The sequence below is a fragment of the Hordeum vulgare genome, chromosome 3H, assembly GCF_904849725.1.
Source record: "Hordeum vulgare subsp. vulgare chromosome 3H, MorexV3_pseudomolecules_assembly, whole genome shotgun sequence".
In the NCBI taxonomy this organism is placed as follows: domain Eukaryota; kingdom Viridiplantae; phylum Streptophyta; class Magnoliopsida; order Poales; family Poaceae; genus Hordeum; species Hordeum vulgare.
This window is the reverse complement of record NC_058520.1, coordinates 133366881-133388263: the sequence shown is the minus strand read 5'-3', so window position 1 is coordinate 133388263 and position 21383 is coordinate 133366881. Positions and strand designations below refer to the sequence as shown.

Genomic DNA, 21383 nt, shown 5'->3' with positions numbered 1-21383 from the left:
TATCACAAGAAGCTGGCTATTCCGGCGAGAACACATGCGAGAATGGATTGCTACAGGACCGTCTCGGTCATGTCGATTCTATATTGCTTTGTCTTCTCAACTTACGGTGATGCAGGGGCATTACATCGTATATATAAGAGCTAGTCTACGGCCAGTATCAATCCTACTAGGTAATGGATTCCTATACTAGTTGGACTCTTATACATACTTGTAATCAGACCGGACGTCGGATTTAATTCCAACAGCAAAGAGCAATCGACGTGGCAAGCGGCTGGCAATGCCAAGGATGATGACATTAAGCAACTGCTACCAATCTCTCCATCTGATGAAACCAGTGATGATATGGTTGACTTTGAGAAAGTCATACGTTTTTGCCGATCTGAACCATCGGTGGAGCTATTGGCTGTGTATCCAAACTTTCCCTTTGTTGGGAAAATCATGGTCTTTGACGAGAATGGTGGTCAGTTTGTCTACCACCAAGAAGAAGGAGAAGATACCAAACTTGACTCTAAGGTAGGGATGGTTCATTGATGATAGCTAGGCCCTGTCATGATATAAGGTTGTTTTAGAGTTGGGCAGAAGAATGTTAACATGTTGGTGAAATGCTAATTTTACTGATCTTTATTAATCTTAGATTCCAACTTATAAGTTGTATTTCCCTTGTTTGGTTACATAAGTTTTTGACCAACATTTTTTTCATGTTTTTTGTGACACCAAGTTTATATTATATTTGTATATAAAAATATAGGCCCTTGCGTGAATATTTTAATAGGTTAACCCGTGACTGCACATCTATTATACTCTCTCTGTGAGCATTTTTGACACTACACTAGTGTAAAAATGCTCTTATATTATGGGACGGAAGGAGTACTTGTCTATCATTTTTATGTGAGTGAATTCCGTCTTTTATCCCTAAGTTTGACAGTTTTGACACTAATTACCCAATTTAAGAGAATTTCATCCATTATACCCCATTTAAAAAAAGTGTTGCCACATTTTACCCTTTTCTATTATTTGTGAGCATTCTGATCTATGGGTCCCGATTGCCAAGTCCACGTGTGATGCCACGTCGTCGGTTTTTTCTTTTCTTTTGTGAATTACTCTTCGGTTTTTTCCTGGTATTATTTTCCCATGTAAAACCAGTCCGCGCCGCAGCGCCTGACCGGACGTCTGGTCCTGGCGATCTACGCTCGACCTGAGCCGCGTCATGTTCGCCTCAGGTCGCCCAACGTCTAACCGCATGCACCGCTCTTGCTCGCGCCTAGGGTTAGAGATCAGCTTATGGCGTCGACGGCGGCGACGGTGTCGACGGCTGCGGTGGTGTCGACGGCGTCGACGGCGGCGCAACAGCGGATGCTGAAGGGAATCGACGGCGGCGACGGCAACGGCAACGGCAACGACGGGTGCTGAAGGGAATCGACGGCAACCGCGGGTGCTGAATGGCGTGCTGAAGGGCAGCGATGGTGGCGTGCGGCTGCCTCGAGCGCGTAGTCCCGCCCCGACCGTCACGATCAGCAAGCTTGTTTCTTCCTCTGAATTGTTTCTCCATGCAACTCCATGTACATACATCGTTGGCCTACTGTATGTGTGAATAGTTCTCGCTTGATGCAGGATGCAATTAATTCCTCTGGTGATTATGTGGTAGCTGGTTTGATGTATCACCCAGAAGCAATTGTCCTGAAGAACGATGAGCCGCAAACAAAGCACGAGTTGCGAACCGTGAAGTTGCTCGGCTTGGTGCAGAAGAAAAAGGAGCTTGCCATTTGAGTTGTCGTGCTTCTGTTTGCAGCTGTTGCTGTTGTTGCGACGTACTTCGACAACAAGTGCATGACTAAATGTAGCTACTGGTGTCTTCGAGTCTGTTGGTGATGGTGGAGGGTGGTCATATGTAAATTAGTGAACTGGTGATGTTGTATTGACCTAGTGACGCTGAAGTGTGGTTTTTCACATTACATTTTCCTGATCCATTACACAAAGAAGGTAAACATCATCAAATCAAATTCTGCATATGAGTGCACCATGAGACATGAGTTCAACACGACACAGAGATCAAAAGCAAAACATGACAGGGGTTCAAATGCAAAACATGAGACATGAGTTTTTAACTATATAAGCTAGAAAATGAGGTAATTGCTATTCCTCTCTAGTAGTTGCACTAGCACCAACGGTGAACCAGGAGTGCATTCTCCCACTTGAACTTCTTCCATAAGATCTATTATGTCCATAATCAGGTTGAAATGCAGCCCCCCTTCCACTACCAGCCGGCCCTCTTCCTCTCTCAATTGCAGCAGATGATGATGATGCCTGTGATTCTTGGACCTGAAAATTATGAGATCATGTAAACAATAATAAAATATTGACACCTACATTTATTCTAGGAGTGATTATTTTACCTGGAATTTAGCTGCAGATACTTTAGGTAATCCTCTTCCTCTCCCCTTACCAGTTGATGTTTTAGGAGTACCTTTAGGTGCTTTGGATGCTCCTCTTCCTCTCCCCTTACTAGATTCTGTTGGAGTAGCAGCGGGAGTAGTCATAGGTGCTGCCGGTGCTGAACTTCTGGGCTTCTTTGCAGCTACTTTTCCTCTCCCCCTACTAGTTGTTGTTGCAACCGCTCTTGGAGCAGCTCTAGGTTCTGGATTAGGTGTATGTGGTGGATTGGCATTGCTCCCATGTGTTGTTGTTGTTGGCAAAGGCTTGCATTGTAGAGAGTAAAAAAGGCGGTTATTTGGTAACATAATTGAATCAAGTACTGGCAACGTAATTAGGAAAAGAGAGCCCTTACCACATGTTTTCTCACCCTGAGAGCAAGATATGCCCTTAGTGGCTTGTTGTAACACGAGCGAGAGCGGTGCACGCGGTTAGAAGTTGGGCGACCTGTGCGTGCGCTGGAGGCGAACATGACGCGGCTCAAGTCGAGCGTAGATCGCCAGGACCGGACGTCCGGTCGGGCGCAGCGGCGCGGACTGATTTTACATGGGGAAATAATACCAGGAAAAAACCGAAGACGAATTCACAAAAGAAAAGAAAAAACCGACGACGTGGCATCACACGTGGACTTGACAATCGGGACCCATAGATCAGAATGCTCACAAATAATAGAAAAGGGTAAAATGTGGCAACACTTTTTTTAAATGGGGTATAATGGATATGAAATTCTCTTAAATTGGGTAATTAGTGTCAAAACTGTCAAACTTAGGGGTAAAAGACGGAATTCACTCTTTTTATGTTGAATGTTATCTTTTGTTAATCTCATCGATATGATAATTGCAGGTCAATTTGGTGCTCACGGGGCCATTCGAAACTATCTCAGGATTCGGTTATAGTTGCATGAGAATTGAAATCCCTGACATAACAGAACCTCTTATTGATGACATTGTTACTCTAATTTTTGGAGATGGCCCATGTGAGGAAGACAAGCATGAAGATCGCCTTATCACAATAAAGAATGGCCACCATCTCGTTGTGTCATATGTGTTGATGAAGGAAGGCTTGGGGGTCCATGTGCAGGTCAGCCTCCGCCTCTTTGGTGACAATACATTTCAGACCATCCACTTGCACGGTGAAATCACTGCATATAACCGGATCTTCGAGGATGATAGTGTGTTGCTCTTCCTGTGTGAGGAGGAGGACAAGTTGCAGCTCACCCCCTCTGCTGGAGATGGTAGTGTAATCCTAAAGCCAATGCAGCGGTACATTGTTACGGTGCCCATCAATCCACAGTCATTTCTTACAATTAAGGTGCGGTTGAATGTGACGACTCCAAGCAGCGAGGGGGTTACCATCACCTTTGAAGGTGATGTTGATTTCCCTCTTGACAGGGACCAAAGTATTCGGACAATCACCACAAACCATGGTGAGGTTAAACTCAGTATCACGTACAATTGAAGAAGCATGGAGAATTGCAAGCGTGAAGCAAAGAAGTACATGTACGAGGTCTTGTAGTGCTAGCAATAAGAGTCAAAACTTATCCTTTGTGTAGTTCTTGTTTAATTAAGTCGCTATCACAATATGTAAACTTTAATACCAGTGATTTGTTTGCAAGCCAGTCTTTTGTTTGGGGATTTTGAATCCTAGAAGATGAATACAAATATGAAACCCTAGAAGACAAATATGAGAGCCCAGAGATCGAATATAGGACTATGGGAGCAGGCCTGGTCCTGAGATTTCGGGGGCCCGGAGCGAAACTCGAACACATACCCTATAATATAATCATCAAAATAATCAATATATATCTATATAAAATGTACAAATAAGTAATTAATTAATGCTTAAATATTATATCAAGGTGAGGTAATTTATATATTATTTTAATACAAAATCTAATATTTTTAGATGGAGGGCCACTAATAATGTTGTTATCCATGGGCAAGAAAATAAGAGACATACTTTATGTAAAATTAGGTGGTCACAATGACTGATGAACTGTACTTTTGGTGTGGCGAACCAGATAGCAAAGAAAATTTTCATGACATAAAATGTATAATCAACCAGATAATCGAAAATAAATTAAAAAATATATAATGGGCCAATATGAACATGTTAAGGCCAAGGTTGGATATGACAAGTTCCTCACTAAATAAGTTGTAATCTACCATCATTTTTTCACATGAAATCGTCTATTGAAATTATACTCCCTCCCTGAGAAATTACTTGTCGTAGGAGTGGATGCATTTAGACTTTTTTAGTTCTAGATACATTCATTTCTATGCATTTTTGTGACAAGTAATTTTGGACGGAGGGAGTATGAATTAGTATATATCTTTTTAGGATCAGTTGATCGTTAATTCCATCTTCCAGAAAAAAAGGATTTACTCCAACTAAAAAAGGGGATTGCTAATTCTGCTGAATATGTAAGCTGATTGTGTGTCCCACGACTAATTTTGAACTAGAGCTGACGATGTGACCCACGACCATTTTCCAACTAAGAATGCGGGCTTGCTTTTTTTTAGACAAAGGGGGTTGCTCCAACGTAATTGTTTTTAAATCAATTACTAGCCCTTTTAGCGTAATTGTTACAACTAGCCTGGTGTGACCCATGGGCCACACCCAGTTTTTTTAAAGCTGACCCATCATGCTACCACAAGACGGATTAAACATCCAAAAGAAAGAAAAAGGCCCAAGGCTCAGCCGCTACAGAAAAATAACATTTCAGTCTTCTTCTTTCTGAAGACAGATCGAACAGTTTCGAGAGCTTCATGGCGTCCCGAGCGAGCAGTTCCCTATCTTATAGAATCCTAGAAGTGCTCACACATACCTGGGCGGGGCCCCCTTGCTTTGGGGGGCCCAGGGCGGCCGCCCCTCCCGCCCCCCCTCAGGGTCGGCCCTGTATGGGAGCCCCGCGCTAGCTATTCTTATAGCCCTAAGAGCATCCAGCCGTTTGGCTCCCAGTGTGCCCCAGCGATAGCGTTTTTGGCGTTTCGTTGGCGCTATTCTCGACCTGGGGCGAGCGAGTTTCCAGCCGCGTCCCTAGGTTTCGGCGCCCAGACGTCAACGTTTTCAAAATCCTATTTCCTCGCAGCCCAAAAACATGCCGCGCGTTCGGCGATAGTCGGTGATTGGTGCCACAGTTCGACGATCAAAACACACCAACAGTTCGGCGATCAAAAGGAAAGGAAAAATGGATCACACGGCCGACTCGGTGGGGTGCGGCTCCTCTACCGCGGGACTGGCTGGGGTCGTCGTCGGCGTAGTCGGGCTCATCATCGGCGTCACCGGGCTGTTCGCCGTCAGCGTAGTAGGGCTCGCGGTCGGAGTGCACTCTGCGTTCGGGCTGGGCGCCGTTGTGGTCGTCGTTGCGGTCACGGTTGTCGTCGTGGTCGTCGTTGTGCTTGCCGTCGGTGCTCGCATCTGGCTTAAGATGAGGTCACGTTGTACTATGTACCACGCCTTCACCTTCTCGTCCATCGTCGACGTGTCTTGCCCTCATCAAGAATTCCAGATTGGTGTTCCTCTTCTTCGCAACGACGTTGATCATCAACGCCGACCACCGCGCATCGAATTTCTCCTCCCTCCGGGCAGCGCTGCTCTTGACATCGGGGATACATTGCTTGATCGAAGAGCCGTTGGGCAGCGGGTGCCGCGTCCCTCGCCGCCCTGGCTTTTTTTGTGCCATCGGGGCGCCCTTCTGCCGTAGCCGGGGCAGGCGCGTCTGGGTTGTAAGTTTCCTTGGCCTTGTCGAGAGCGAGCCAAACTTCCCTCCACTTCTCGCATGAGTCGATCCTGGAGAACACGTGAAGGAACCTGAACTCTTGGTCCTCGTTGTCGGCGCAGTACATGGTGAACATCCGAAGCATCTGCACAAAACGGCGGACGAAACATGTCGGCGAAGCACACGGCAACGCAATGAACTAGGACAGGCGAACTTTGGGCATACCTGACCCTCGACGTTGGCGCCGCTTTCTGGGCGAGCTGTGACCTCCTCGACGATGCCATGCCACTTGTTGCATGCCGTATGAATCGTCGACCAGCGGTTCGCCATGGACTTCTCGTCGTGGTCCATGTGGATGCTGGCGAAGTCGGGGTCGACCAGCTTACGTTTGTCGAATGTCGTTTTGATTCTTCCCCAGTACGTGTCGCTGTTCTGGTTCGTGCCGGTGATCGGGGCAATGCTGACAGTCTTCCACGCTTCGGCAAGGCACTCGTCTTCCTTAGACATCCACTTGACGCGGGGTTCGGCCGACTTGGCGTTCCCCACTCGCTTTCTCTTCCTCCCCTTCTTCTGCGGCACTGGTTCCAGTTCCACCTCCACCGCCTCTTCCCCCCCTCCTCCTCGGCGTCGTCGAGCTCATCGTCAATGTCGCCGGTGGTGTCCATTGTTTCATCTTGCGTGCCGAACTCCGGTGCGGTGACGACAGAGCCTCTTGTGATGATCTCGTCCATATCGGCGGCGGCGGCGTAGTTAAACTGTAGCGACGAAGTGGGCGCGAACGAAAGGACACCCCGGCGCAGAGACGGCGCAGGCGAGGCTGCTGGCGAGTACGCCAACTGCGAGTAGTTGTACTGGGTGTTGAGGCCGACGATGAACGCGGGCGAGGGAGTACGCGGGTCATGGCCGAAACCGGTGGGGGAGGAACGTTGTGGCACGCCATGTGAGAAGGTGGTGTTTGGATTGAAGCCGCCATGCGCGTCGCCGTCGGAGTAGCCAAGCGAGTGCGCGTACCCCCAGGGCGACATCGTCGGCGAGTGGATGGCCGGCGCAATGCCCTGGAGACCCCTCCATGCGGCCTGCGGGTTGCGGCGGGGTGGATTCATCATGCTCGCGCGGGACACCTCTTCCTGATCGAACGTGGATGCGGCCGCCGCCGCACCCCTGATCTTCTTGCCGTCGAGCCTCCTCCGCCGGTCTGTTGTGACCGTCTCCTACGCTGGACGTCCGCCCCCCACTCGGCGTTCGAAACGCCCATTGGCCTGGGCATCGGCTTCCTCTGCTTCGGCTTGTTGGAATCCACAGTGGTGGCGGGGCGTGGGAAGGTGTACTTCTTCGGCGGCATGGAGAACAGATGGCGGGAGAGGAAGAAGAAAGGCGGGAGGGGGCGGGGAAATGGAGGAGGAAAGGGGAAACGGCGGGAAAGACTCGGCTGCGGCCGACAGCGGGCCCGCTTGGCTTTTCACTTCGCCCGACGCTCCGAGGCGCCCCCCGGGGAGCTGGGTTCGGTTCGGGTTCACCGATTGTTATTTTGGCACAAACCGGTGATAAATCAGGAGTTGAGGCGCGACTTGGCCAATTTTACACCGCCGACGTTAAAGAAGTCGCCTCGAAGGGCCTGTTTGGGGGGGGGGGGGGGGAGTGGAGATGCTCTAAAATGCAGCAAGCGGCTGCCATGTCCTACTTGAGGAAGCTTTTTTTAAGCAGAGTACAATCAAAATCGCTCACATACACGAGCATACACTCGCTCCTATGAACGCACACACGCACATCCTATTCCTATGAGCATCTTCGAGAGATTAAGCCGACACATCATCTTGAGATTGACGAAGTCGTCACAGATGTCTTTGTAGTCGACGGGAACGTCTTCTCTCACTGAACGCACATCATCAGAAGCCCTGAAGTAAATTCAGAAAAATACAAGCACCAATGTCAAACTGGAATTTGAACTCTAATGGGCAGGGGATACCACAGTTTTCCTAACCATCCAACACCGGGTTGGTTTGCACCTAGAAAAACTTTGTTTTACGAAGACATATACGGATTAAAAGAATTATGACTTACCAGCGGCATTAGACATGGAGACTCTATATCCCCATATCCATTCTTGGTATGCACACAAGGACTAACAAGCTTGTTCAAGCGTCTGTGATCACAATATTGATCCAAAAGAATCCAGGTTTGGTATCCATGCGCCTTGGGTGTCATACCTATTGTTTGCTCATGATTGCTTTAGTGAGCCTTCTGGGTCAGGTGCAAGACAGATTCATGAAATCTTGGAAATGTACATTAGTGAATAATTGCAAAGTATGCAATTTTGTTCAGCTCAAACTGCAATGTAGGCCCTGTTTGGATACACTAGGCTGGCTAAAGGTTAGAGTTAGTTTCTAACTCTAGACTAACTCTGAACTAGCTCTAGCCTTTGATGGTGTTTGGATGATAGAGTTAGTTTGACAACAAATATACTTTTTTAATCATTTGACTCTTTTAACCAGGATTTTTTTTACTGGTATACCCCAACTAGCTCCAATTAGCACCTCTTCTCAGGGATAGTTTTTTTGGTGGGTTAATTTCCATCTAACCCAAACTAGCACAGATGTTTGGATATTTTGAGGGTTAGTTCAGCTCCAACTAGCTCTAGCACTGGCATCCAAACAGGGCCGTAGAATCGAATCAGGAGGTGCATGGTGCCTGTGGGATCCTAAGAGCATATCTAGCACATTCTAGCACATCCCGTAAAAGCTTGCTCTCTAATAGATCCCTTAAAAGCTCCTTTTTCCGATAGATTTACGGGACACTAGAAAACCCGGCCCGATCAGGTCTGATAAAAGCAGCCTGGCCCGTGATTTTTTTACGGGAGGTCTGTAAACCGTCCCTAATCCGCTATATATACCGGCACCGGGTTGTTTTTGGGTTCCCGTCCTTCTTTTCCCTTATCCTTCTCCGACGCATTTCTTCTTCTCCGGCAACAAATTGACTTTTCTTCAACATCGCTTTGCGGCCAGTAGATCCATCGGAAGCAAGCCCTGATGTCGTGCCCGGGTGGCGGGAGGGGTAGTCGAGGGGGGCTCGACGGCGAGCCACCTCATAGGCACCTCAATGACGTTGAGGTCGGGAGCTCCTCCCTTCACCCACCGGTGAAGGAGTGGTGCAGGGAGCAGCGCCCGCTCCCGCAGCACCGGAGCACAGGCGTGGATCAATTTCGATCGGCTCGACCGCCTCTTCTCCCCCGCACTCAAGCATCTCGAGGCGACGGAGGTCGCGTTGTTCGAGGCGAAGGAAGCGGCCGTCGGCGATGGCGAAGCTGCAGTGGCGCGGGTGGAGGCGTTGGAGGAGTACTGGTTCGCCTACATGCTCTCCAACTCCCTCATGGAGCACCACCTCGGCGTCGGCAAGTCCGGTGATGGTGATGACTGGTAGATCTAGTTTAATTTCCGTTTTATGCTAATATGAACTCCAGTGTTGTCTAAGTCCGAAGTATGTTTTAAGTATGAACTTCAGTTATATTTAAGTATGAACTATGTTTTAGTACGATGAACTCAGGTGTTGTTTTAAGTGGCGCAAACCGCTACTTTGAATATGCGGTATATGTTTGAAGGATCTGTTCTGTCTAAGCACCCACCGTCCTGCAAATTTCATTTCTGGGATCCCGTAAACGATTTTTGCGAGATGGGCGTTTATCAGATCTGCTAGAAATAAGTACTTGGGTCTTCCAACCACCCTTGAAGATCCACTGATGCCCGGTTTGGAAGTACTGCTAAAAGCATTAGGAAACTAGCAAATGGTTGGACCCCAAAATTGATGAATAGTGCCGGAAGAGACGTTACTATGAAGTCGGTGTGGCAGGCTATCCGTACTTCCTCAATGAGTTGTTTCAGGCCATCTAAAAACATGTGCACAAAATTATTATTTTTTAAAACGGGGTAAAAGATTTGTCTTTATATTGATATAGAAAGAGCAAAAACAAGAAGGGCCTAAGCCAGAAAAGGAAAAAAAGGTACAACCACGAAGAGGTAAAAGCTCAGCCCATAAGTTCCGTAAGGTTTTTTTGCTCCGTTAAGATCCAAGCCTTCCCTTCCTCAGTGATCTTGTGCATGACACAAAATTAACAAGCTTGATAGTGGGAGGAGATGAAAATAGAAGGAATACACATCGGCGAAAATGAGATGTGACGGGGAGATAGGATTTCAAGACTTGAGTTGTTCAACCAAGCTATTTTGGCAAGCAGGGGTAGCACCTGCTTACAAAACCCGATTCCCTCTAGGAAGACAAGACTGTACATAAAACTCTTGTTACAGAAAGAAAAGAAAAAAGGTTGATAATCAACAAGACTGTACATAATTATGGCATCCAAACTTGATGGAAAAATGAATTCAATCTCCCGAAACATAAAAGAGTTACTAGTATACAGCTAGACGAGCTCAAAACTGTCCCATTTATCAGACTCACCAAGACAGTGAAAGTCTGGATCTGGGATATGAAATATTAACAACATAAATTAACTGATGATACAACTTTCAACAGTCCAAGGATTCTTTCCGGGCTGGAATGTGTGCCGAACAGCGGTCCCGTCACGAAGTACAAGGTAACGGGAGCAACGAATAGGACAACAACTGGGTGTTGGGATTTACGACAAGGCATGTACAATGCTGGTGACGCGCAATCAAAGAATATCTCTGGTGTATTTCTCGGAGGTCTAGCTATCTGAAATTTTTCAGGTGGGAGGAAGGAATGGGTGAGCTGACCGATTTTGCCAAGCTGCCGCCCACACTGCTGCCTGCTGTTCTTACCGGTGTGGCGCACTCGTTGAAGTCAAGGACTCTTGCTTCGGTCTGCAGTGTTAACTGGAATTAGAAATACTGATGATATTGCAGTCTTAAGTATCATATATATAGTAGTATCTATAGTCAATGCTCGATCTAGTTTGTTCAAAAAGCAAAATTGGTCGAAACCATCACATTTGACCAACTACAGGAATCAAATTACTATCATAGTTTTCCCACATAAGATTTCTGATTGCTATATACCTAGGAAAAAAACAACTAACTTATGGTCTCCTAAGAAATTCCAACTCTACTATCCCAAGTACTGAATGAAGCAGATGAGAACTACGCACCATGATTTTAGTTTGCGGCTTGCCAGTTCCTGTTTCATTCTCGGCATCTATGTTTTCCTTGTTTTCCTCGTCAAAATTTCTGTTGCCACATTGGCTGCCACTTGCCAGGACCTCGCGGGCATCCGCCAAAGCAGAAGCGCTCTGCACATTTATCCGCTTCATCAATCCTAATGCATCATAAGTTGCATCCGCTGGGCTGATGAAGTATGACCCCTGTGACAAACATATGGGCACAAGTGAAGGTATCAACCAAAAGAAAGGAACAGAATGAGTAAGAGATGACAAGTACTTCTCATGCACCAGCTCGTGCAAAACTACAAATATGGCCTATCAAGAAAGCTTCTTGCGGATAAGATGTGGGATAGCTGTAAGACAATGAATATTTCAATGCTAAGTGTACCTTATATTGCATATCTATAAACCAAGGGGACTTCCAAGCCGAAGGAGATTCTAGTCCTCTTTTGGCACCAGGCGTATCAGCCAATCTGAAAAGAGCAGCAACTCAGAACAGCAAAAAAGAATAAACCAACTGGCAATTTGCAACGGTAATTGCGTTCATCGTTAGAAAGATCCACGTCTTCTTCGTTAGAAAGATCGACGTGTTATTCGACAGTTGAAATCATTCCACCAACAAACAGTTGCCGTAAGACCTGCCATATCTAGACTCACACATATAATGTGCTGACAAAGTAAAGAAACTGGTTGGAGAACCCCCCAAAATCATCTTGGAAACAGACTAGTGTGGAATCTTACATGTTCACATATTCATAATCCATATGAATGCATGGTGAAGATTTCTCGGCAATTAGTTCTCCAGACTTCGATTTGGCAAACGTTTCCTTACAGGCCGATAGAGCTTCAAGACTTGTGTTCATTTTCTGATACATGGCATTTGCGCCATGATCAGAAATGTCATTCCCCTTGTGCTCAACAAGAACAGTTGCAGGTGGCTGCATGGAACAAAAATATAAGTAAGAACAAGATCAGCAGGTCAAGGGAAAACTTATATGCCAATGTGCTTCCGCCTTTCAGTTCAATCCCACATATCACATACATGATGACATCATTAGAGACTCTGAATCGCATTTCTTGAAGACACGTAAAACTTAATTTACTAGAGTAACTGTAGCAACTGATATGCCACGTCGCAATAACTATATAAGCGCTACCTTCTGTTCTACTAAAATATGGTACCATCAACTGGGTAAGTGTAATTGAAGAACCGATTTAGAAGTACTTACCTCATCATTAATATTGACCATATTTGCAGTGGAACACTGTTCCCCTCTTGCATGCTCATCCACAGAATAGTTGTTCTGTGCATTTCGTCCATCTTTTGCCTGCTCGCTTTCACCCAAATTGTCCTTGTTTTCATCACAGAACTCAAGTTTCTTCTCCAGAGGTTTAAAAGATGAAGATCGATTAGTGCAAAAAACTGATTCGGTAACAATTGCTTTGTCTTTAATGGCATGCATGCAACTTGTTTGAGCACTGACGGAGGATGTGCCCAACACACTACTATCCTGTTCAGTCCTAGACTTCTTCTCTATTCCTTTTTCGGAAGTCGGAGATAGCAGATCTCTCGGTCGTTTCTTTAATATTGATGGTGTGCTTATGAAGCTTTTGGCGGCACTCTTCAGCACAACATCAGGGCTTTCATCATGGGTAGGGGAGCCCCACAATCTCAATGGAGTGGTTACGCTCATGGTTGAGCGCATCAACTGCCGAATGCCAAGGGGACTGTACTCTTGGAGATCACCAGAAGTTACAAGATCGCAGCTGACAAATGGAACATCCATGCTTGGGAAGCGAGGAGGTTCATAGAATAGCGCTCCCTTATCTTGCTTTTCATCTGGTACAGCCTCACCCTGTGCCATTGATGGTTCTTTGGCCATGCAGGCAGCAGGTTCTTCAGCATCAGTTAACTGTTTGTCCCCGTATTCCGGTATTCTTTCTATAGTTGCAGAAGAACCATGTCTACCATCAGTACTGCCAGGGGTAGCAAACTGCTCAGAGTCACCAAAAGAATCATGAATGCATGTGATCATCTCTGACCCAGAGGCTTGCATTTCTCTTGACTCTTCATCAGCCGCATCCGACAGACCATTTGAAATAAGAGATTGTGGTACTGACATTGATGGATCCTGGCCATACGCAACAACCATCATACTCGATGGATCTGATGTATGTGATGGGTTGGGTGCTGCCAAAAAATTGATGTTCGCTTCAGACGAATGTGTCTCTGACTGGTGATTTGGTCTTGAAAGAGAATCCGCATCAACTACATCAGGTCCAGAAAGAAGACTCTGGAACGAAATATCTTGCCAAAGTTCGGATTTCAAACAATTAGGACTGCTGAAGTCAGCCTCAGACATGAAATGTAGTTTTTGCTCAGCTCCAGAAACGTTCGTTAGCACAGAGATAGGCATATCTGATGCTATCTCATACTGTAACATCGGTCTTTCATTATTCGATGTACTACAGATGGTCTGATTGTTTTCAAACATAGAGTTACCTGGTATTTCGTCAACATCCATCTGTGAATTCATTCTTTGCGAAATTTCCTGCTGCAGGAGTGTATCTGGATCAAATCTGGACGAAGGAACATGGCAATGAACTTCAGACATAACAGATGCAACACCCTCGGTGGAGGTATAGCCTTCCTGACACATAGAAGATTGAGAATCATGTGCTTCTGTCTTGCTGGGATCCGCATTCACATGTAAATCACAGCTCAAGGTCAGATTGGTGTCCTGCACTTGCGAGCAAGAAACTATGCCCAATGAGGATTGACTACACCCTGATGAATCTTCAACCTCCCGGACAGCATTGCTCTCACTGTCTTCACTGTTTTGTTGGGTTATCGCCGGTGAGGAACTAAAATGTGCATGGTGTTCAACAAGTGGGAGACGCGAGACTTGAGCAAGTAAACCTGATGACATATATGAATCAATCTTCTTCTTTACAGAACTGTTCCAGTGGTTTTTAATTGAATTGTCCGTCCTGGCAGGGGAAACATAACTTTATAAGTCAATCATTTCATTAGTCTAAAAGAGGCCATCACTTGTTGAACAATAATTGGTAGTTACGTGATGCGTCAGAATCGCAGTAGAGCTTACCCAGTATTTAGTCAAATCATTTTCTCTGTTGAATGACCGGAACTAATATACAAGAATTTACATACTAACATGGGACTTAGGCCTGCCTAGACTATATGGGCCTAATGATATGCAAAACATATAAGCGCATAAAGGGAATACTGCTAACATGTTGCACATTCTCTCTGCTTGCTGTAATACTCACCAGGCGCCACCATATTTGACTAAAAAGAACATATATTATTTCAAATTTTATTCAAAGAAAATAAAAGAGAGCTATTACAGTGGCAGTGGTTTAACATTTTAATGGGACCGGTGCCCTAATATTATTTTCCAAAAGCAAAACGATTTAGTTCCCTTTTGAGATTACCATCTTTTCCCAAGTATAACACCATAGCTTCCAAATGATGCCGAATAAGAAAAAGGGGAATGAATGATGAATCCAAAAGCTTGTGAATTCATCAGGGAGAATGGAAAGAAAAACTTCTTTTCACAGGACAGGACTCATCATGGCATCATACATAAATATTTCCCAGCAGCTCATACATAAAAGGAAACATTATTTAGTTACCTTCCTGGTAAAAACTTTGTCAATTCAGCCCATTTGTTTCCATACATTCGATGAGCATGTATAAGAGTAATTTCCTCCTCCTGTGTCCATGCATCCTTGTTTATGCCAGGGTTAAGATGATTGTGCCACCTAATCACAGATAAGATAGTCCATTGTTAGAGGATACATACCCTATGGTCAAGTAGTGATGGCTACGAATTAAAGCCAATGTATTTTAGTTGCTATTCAGTTGGCCCTAAAATAGGAACTTTCACTACATAAAGATAATTTGTAAGAGAAACAGCTGTAGTATGGTAACATGTAATTAAAAAAAGGTTAATACTTTAGTTTCAATGTCTTTTTGCTTTTACTGACTTTACCAAAAGGCTGATGAATCTGAAATTATAACATCAGCTCTCCCGAATTCTGGTATTGCTAGCTAGCAGCACGAAGAGGTGCTAGCATTACAAGGTTGTGACATATTGACATTTTATTCACTTGATCCTCGATATTTTTTAAACTATTTAACATAACATTTTTATCCAGAACCCGGCCTATGTCTTAACAGTAGAATCATCAGGATAATGGAAAGAGGCAAACTAACACTTTGTGGTTCTGCAAAACTCAACCTTGCATTATTGATTGTTGAGATTACTGTGTTCTTTAACCAGGAATACATAGGAGAACTCTGTATCACTTGCATCAAGAATTAAATTATTCATGTGCCTTATAAAACCACAGTGCTGATGTGCAAAAGCAACAAAGCACCACGGCACTCCATGAGTACTATCCACGTTCAGTTGTTCAATGCTCAGTTGTATATATTATATTCAAAGAAGAAGGTTCTTAGGTACAAGATTGATGAATTTAAAGGACACTCCCATCCATACCGTTCCCGACATTGCTTTCCTATACGTCCTGGCAAAGCTTGGGCAATAGTTGACCATTTCTTTGGACCATATTTCTTTACCATTTCAACAATGATATCGTCTTCCTAAAAATATGAAATTTGATAAGACTCACGTGAGCATACAAGATGCTCAATCAAACATTTACAAAATAAGCCTGAAAATGGAAAACAAATCAAATAGGGGGCCTACTTCTTTGGACCATGGCCCTTTGATCAACTCAGGATTTAGAACCTTTTGCCACCTGTGCAGGCATTGTACATCGGTTCTACCAGGAAAACACTCCGCTGGAAAAGAAGGTACTATGTCAGTGCTTGGACTTGTGAAAAGAATCAGAAAATGTAGGGAGGTGTCCTAATAACAGAAAGAAGAAAGCTGACTGAAGAAAAATGAGAGAAAGCACAAACTAACGGAACAAATCAATGTCTTAGTTTAGATAACAGAAGGATCATCCTATTGGTTTCTAATGAATCGATTTCGGTAATTATAAAGCAAATATGCACAAGATAATAGAAGAATAAAAGAATAAAAGAAGCTAACATCATTGTAAAAAATGAACTGTCGCATAGATATAAAAATGCTAAAGAAAAATGCACAAACCTTCAGAACATGATTACATGACACAGCAAAACATCTTTCTTCGTAGCAGGATCAAGGGAAAGACAATTTCACTATATTTCTTACCGGGAACAGGGCCTATGACAAGCATATATTTTTATCGGGACGATAACACTGAGAAGAGAGATTTACCACCTTTTCTTTCAACTCAGGGGAAATACGTTCGAGCAGCACTAATTTTGAATCCCTCGGGTAAAATAAGAACAGAACCTACATTCAACCCTTCTGGCACCCTGAACTGACTAGCTGAGGGGGATGTGTCTGTCCAGCAACTTTGGGTTCTTCATACCCTGAGATCCACTCTTTTGGCTTACTCTTTCGTATACCCTAGGGTCCTTACCTACTATTTTCCCCTCAAAAGTACACTTAAGATGATATAGGACATGGATTTTAGATGCCTATATAATTCAAAATATTTTTTCCTTGAACAAGCACCCAAATGTGTGTTGTCTTGTATTAATATACTTCAAAATACAGAAAGAGTAATAGAGATGTCCAAGAAAGGTAAAAGAATTATACATGCTACAAAAATACATGTAAGAATCGATCCATAGAATATACCTATCTTTTTCCAGTGTTTCCCATTGTAAGTCTGGACTGCTCTGGACAATATATCATCCTGCATTTGAATAGCACACAAGTGAAATATTAGACAGTTTCAGTAAAAAAAACTCACTTTCTTTGTATAACCCACTGATTTATGACTTTTTGCTTTGTGGTGCTAATTAAATGGCGTCCACACGTCAGTGAGGCACTGAGACATATACAATATATCCCCACAAAAATGTGACAGGAGCACTACTGATAGCATAGCAAGTAACAAGCATAGCATGAAGCAGAACTGCAATTGAGTATATGACAGAATAAAACAGGAAACTCCATGTTATATGAATTTTTCAGCAAAATCCATGTTATAAGACTTTGCAGTGTATCATTTGTCTTGTATATGGACTAATCCAAGTTGCGCAGCTATGATATGCTCCCATGGGTGTATATGCAAGAAATTATCATACTGAACTACAGCTGTTGGACTAAACCACCCAATGAGGCAACTCAAGCCTCCACAAAAGGGTCAGAGTGTTCCATCGAATTATTATTATTTTCCATAAAAACTTATAAGTGTTTGCCATAATTGTGTGTTTAAGAAAGATATGCAAATAAACATAATGCATATCTTACAGTTGATCAGTCCTAAATTATTCTCGGATGTTCAGTCAGCACTCACCATCCAGCCATTTGGACAGTAAATAGCCATTTGCCAATAAAACATAAGATTCGAATCGTATGGCATACCTCTTCGCGGGTCCAATTTCCTTTGGTTGAGCGTCGTGTCGGGCCGGTGGTCCTCCTAAAGGTGAAGGGGCAGATAACTATAAGAAAAAAATTATACGATTAACACGTTTATGCAAAGATCTGTTAGTATCTACCCATTGATCGACCGTTGCCTCTGTGGCTCATTGTTGACTTTCCCTTCATGAGTAGTAGATGGCTGTCCAGAAGCCTCTCCAGCCTTCTTCGAAGCCTTTCCTTTATCGCTTGTCATCACGGGTGAAGACTGGATGCTCAATCCCCTCTATAGCAGAGCCTTGAAGATGTATAAAAAACAGTTTAATCTTTCTAGGAATCAGAATCATTATACTGTCAATCCTAATTGAGGCATTTGAGGAGTTCCTGCAAGCTATGTTCCACGAACACTCGGACTTTTTATGTTGAACTGAAATAATGTATGTCCAAAATGAAAAATGTACCTTACAGTGATAGAGGCCAAACAAAAAGTGAACCGGGAAGATGCCTATAGCTGCATCAGCGAAATTGAACGGCATTACAGAACCAGTCCTAATAATTTCATGTTCAGGTTTCACACCCACCTAATGTGCACAACAAACTTACCATTACCAGCGATTCACTGCCGGTGTGCCCTAAATTTCTAAGCATATAACAGAACAGTATGTTTCCTTTCATAAAACTAAAACTGAACGATATTCAACCAAAAACTAACACCAGATGTCCTCAAGTCTCAGAACCGACGGCCCCAGCCACAGTTCTTGTAAAATGACCGCCGGGCAGAAGCAGTGTGATAATGGATGCCTAAAAGGTACCGACTTTACCAATCTACGGGCTGCAACAGAACAACCTAGCGTTCAAATTTCAGAAGGGGGCTTCACTTTCAGTTTGGCAGAATCAGTGGCTGCACAAATTCGCGAAGACGGTGCGCCATAAAGGAGAAGATCTGCAGGAAATAGAGTACAAGGAACTCACCAGGCTAGGGAAGCCGCCGGCCGGGGCGCCGCCGACGAAGATGGCCGCCGCCGCCGCCGCGCAGATCTGCCGTAGCCCGACAGGAGGAGCGAGGAGGCGTCGATCGGTAGATAAGGGGGATGCGCTGGCCGCGGAGCTACCAGGGAAGGAGGTCGCCGGAGAAGAGTGGTCTCGGGAGGGAGGGGGTGAGGACGGAGAGGAACATGCCACGGCGAGTCGCTCGGAGAGGGCAGTTCGTTTTTTGAAATGGCGAGAGAGGGAGCATATCAGGTGTTTCGAGACCCCGAAAATTCCATTCCTAACCCTTGGATCACCTGTCAATGGACAGATCGAGGCTCCCTTTTCTCCAATTACAGAAATGACCCTTATGTGAAAACACGCAAGGTGCGCCCATCTAGGCGCGCCTTCTAACCACACGCCAAAACTGACGGAGTGCCGTTACAAATGCGTATATACTTAATAAAAGTCAGTCAATAAATATATGTCAGAATCGGTTCGGTAAAATCAATGGCTACTCAAATTCACGGCGGTGTGTCATAAAGCAGTAGATCAGTAGGAAATGGAGTAAGAGGAATTCAGCGGGTTAGAGGCGTTCAGTACTAGGTGCAACGACATCGAAGACGGTCCTTGTCATGCAGATCTGCTGATGTCCATCGAAAGGTGGGGTTACCGGGCAGAAAGTCGTCGGAGAATAGAGATCTCAAGAAGGAGGGGTAAGGTCGAAAAGGAACATTGACATAGCTTAGGGAGGGCATTTCTTTTTTTAAATGGCGAAGTGGGAAGGTGTGTCAAGACTTTCAAGATTTTCTTCCTAGTCTTGGATCACCTTTCCACGAACAGATTGATGCTTTCCTTTTTCAATTAACAAAATGTCCATATGTGAAAACACGCAAGGCGCGTCCTAGCAAGTGTGCCTTCTAACCACACGCCAAAACTGATTGATTGTCGATTTGAGTGCATATGCATGAATAGAAGATAACCAATAAATATATAGGGTGTTTGTTTAAGATCGGCTTGGCAAAAATATGTGGCTACTCAAATTCATGAGTGTGCAACATAAATCAGAAGATCTATAGCAAAAGGAGTACACAGAGTGCAAGGAATTCAGGGATGTTGTGCAATATACTCCCTCCGTTCCTAAATATAAGACCTTTTAAATAATGCACTATAAACTACATATAGAGGTGTATATAGACATATTTTAAAGTATAGATTCACTCATTTTATTCCGTATGTAGTCTTCTAGTGAAATCTCTAAAAGGTCTTATATTTAGGATCGGATGGAGTAAATCAGATGATCTATAGCAAAAGGAGTACATAGAGCGCGAGGAATTCACCAGGCCAGGGATGTTGTTGGGCAGGCACACCGACAACGAGATGTCGTCGACGTGTAGACCTGTCGATGCCCGATAGGGGAAACGAGGAGACGTTGAACTATGGTGCGTTGGCCATGGGGTTACCGGTGAAGGAGGTCGCCGGAGAGAGATATCGAGAAGAAAGGGTGAGAACTAAAGGAAACATGTCATCATTCAGAGAGTGCGATGTGTTTTTAAACCACGAGATGAGGATGTATTTCAGGAATACGAAGGTTTCCTTCATAGTCCTCGGATCACCTACCAACGGCAAGGCCCCCCACGTGAGTGGCCCTTCTACTACACACCAAAACTGATGGAGTGTTGTTTCGAGTACGTATTTATGCAATAAAAGACATACACTAAATATATATAGTGTCTCATTAAGATCGAAAAATATTTATTTTAAGCCATAGATAATCGTCCTATTTTAAGGATAATCTTACTCTCTACCCCTTAAACTATATATTGATTTACCCATTTAGACCACTATAACGGGTTTTTGAATTGCGTGTCAGTTCTTTCTACACATGTTGGCACAACTAGCACATTCAACTATGAAATATTTTGTTTAAAGCACAAATGAAAACCACCAAAATCATATATTTTACAAGAATAGGGAATGTTGAAACAGATAGAATAGAAAAAACAACAATGCCGAACAATAAAGGCGTGGAAGTTAGTTCTGCTTTGTTGTCGTGTATGGTATTTTTCATAAAGAAAACACTAAGGATTATTTCTATGTTTAACCATATTTATCATACTTAGCTACTTCCATGAATGTTTATAAAGTGATAAGGTCAACTTAAAACCATCAACTATGATGGTTGGTCCAATTGGTATCATGGAATCTGAAGCTATCCATATATATCACGGAGTTTCAAAAACAATTTAACTTGAACCCTAGCCTTATGTTTTGTATAGGGATTCTTCAGGTGTTCTCACTTAATGTGAAATTTTGATGCCAAACGTGTAAAATCTATGGAATTTCACATAAAAATGACTATTGTGTAATGTGCAAAATTCCTATGAGAAAAATGGACTCATCGTGTCTTTTCGTGCAAAAGACAAAATAAGATATTTTGGTGTAGGCTCCCAATGCATGACATCCCCGTGTTCATCTTATTTCTCTTTTTTAACATCAAATACAAAAGAACCCTAAATAAGCAGACTAAGATATGTGGGCGTTTTCAACTTTCAAAGTTCTACAAAAACAAAAATGACTCACATATGTGGAAAATACTATCAAGGTTGAATGGAAAGATACTGTCGACCAATATGATCATATGTGTTCCATATATAGAACACAGTAGTAAATATTTAATAGCGTCATG

At 44.0% G+C, this 21383-nt stretch overlaps 1 protein-coding gene and 1 pseudogene across 1 annotated transcript; both read right to left on the bottom strand.

Annotated features, from left to right (window-relative positions):
* Positions 1 to 5625: 5625 nt before the first annotated feature.
* LOC123441573 lies at positions 5626 to 7257 on the bottom strand (annotated as a pseudogene).
* A 3232-nt stretch (positions 7258 to 10489) lies between these two features.
* LOC123443247 (transcription factor MYB3R-1-like) lies at positions 10490 to 18949 on the bottom strand. The gene is made up of 12 exons (XM_045119565.1): positions 18698 to 18949; positions 17866 to 18023; positions 17732 to 17786; positions 17000 to 17057; positions 16013 to 16107; positions 15803 to 15906; positions 14934 to 15062; positions 12506 to 14267; positions 12018 to 12214; positions 11665 to 11749; positions 11265 to 11477; positions 10490 to 10980 (listed from the first exon to the last, which is right to left on the bottom strand). The coding sequence occupies exons 2-12, from the start codon at positions 17979 to 17981 to the stop codon at positions 10849 to 10851; spliced, it is 2946 nt and encodes a 981-aa protein (XP_044975500.1). The 5' UTR covers positions 17982 to 18023; positions 18698 to 18949; the 3' UTR covers positions 10490 to 10848.
* Positions 18950 to 21383: the final 2434 nt, after the last annotated feature.

Bases quoted from the DNA above. Each gene is read 5' to 3' on its own strand.
- LOC123443247 (XM_045119565.1), bottom strand. From the start codon at position 17,981: ATGACAAGCGATAAAGGAAAGGCTTCGAAGAAGGCTGGAGAGGCTTCT. The intron at 15,907-16,012 runs GTAGGCCCCCTA...TCATATTTTTAG, and splicing joins AAGGGCCATGGTCCAAAGAA to GAAGACGATATCATTGTTGA. The intron at 10,981-11,264 runs GTGCGTAGTTCT...TTAACACTGCAG, and splicing joins AGCCGCAAACTAAAATCATG to ACCGAAGCAAGAGTCCTTGA.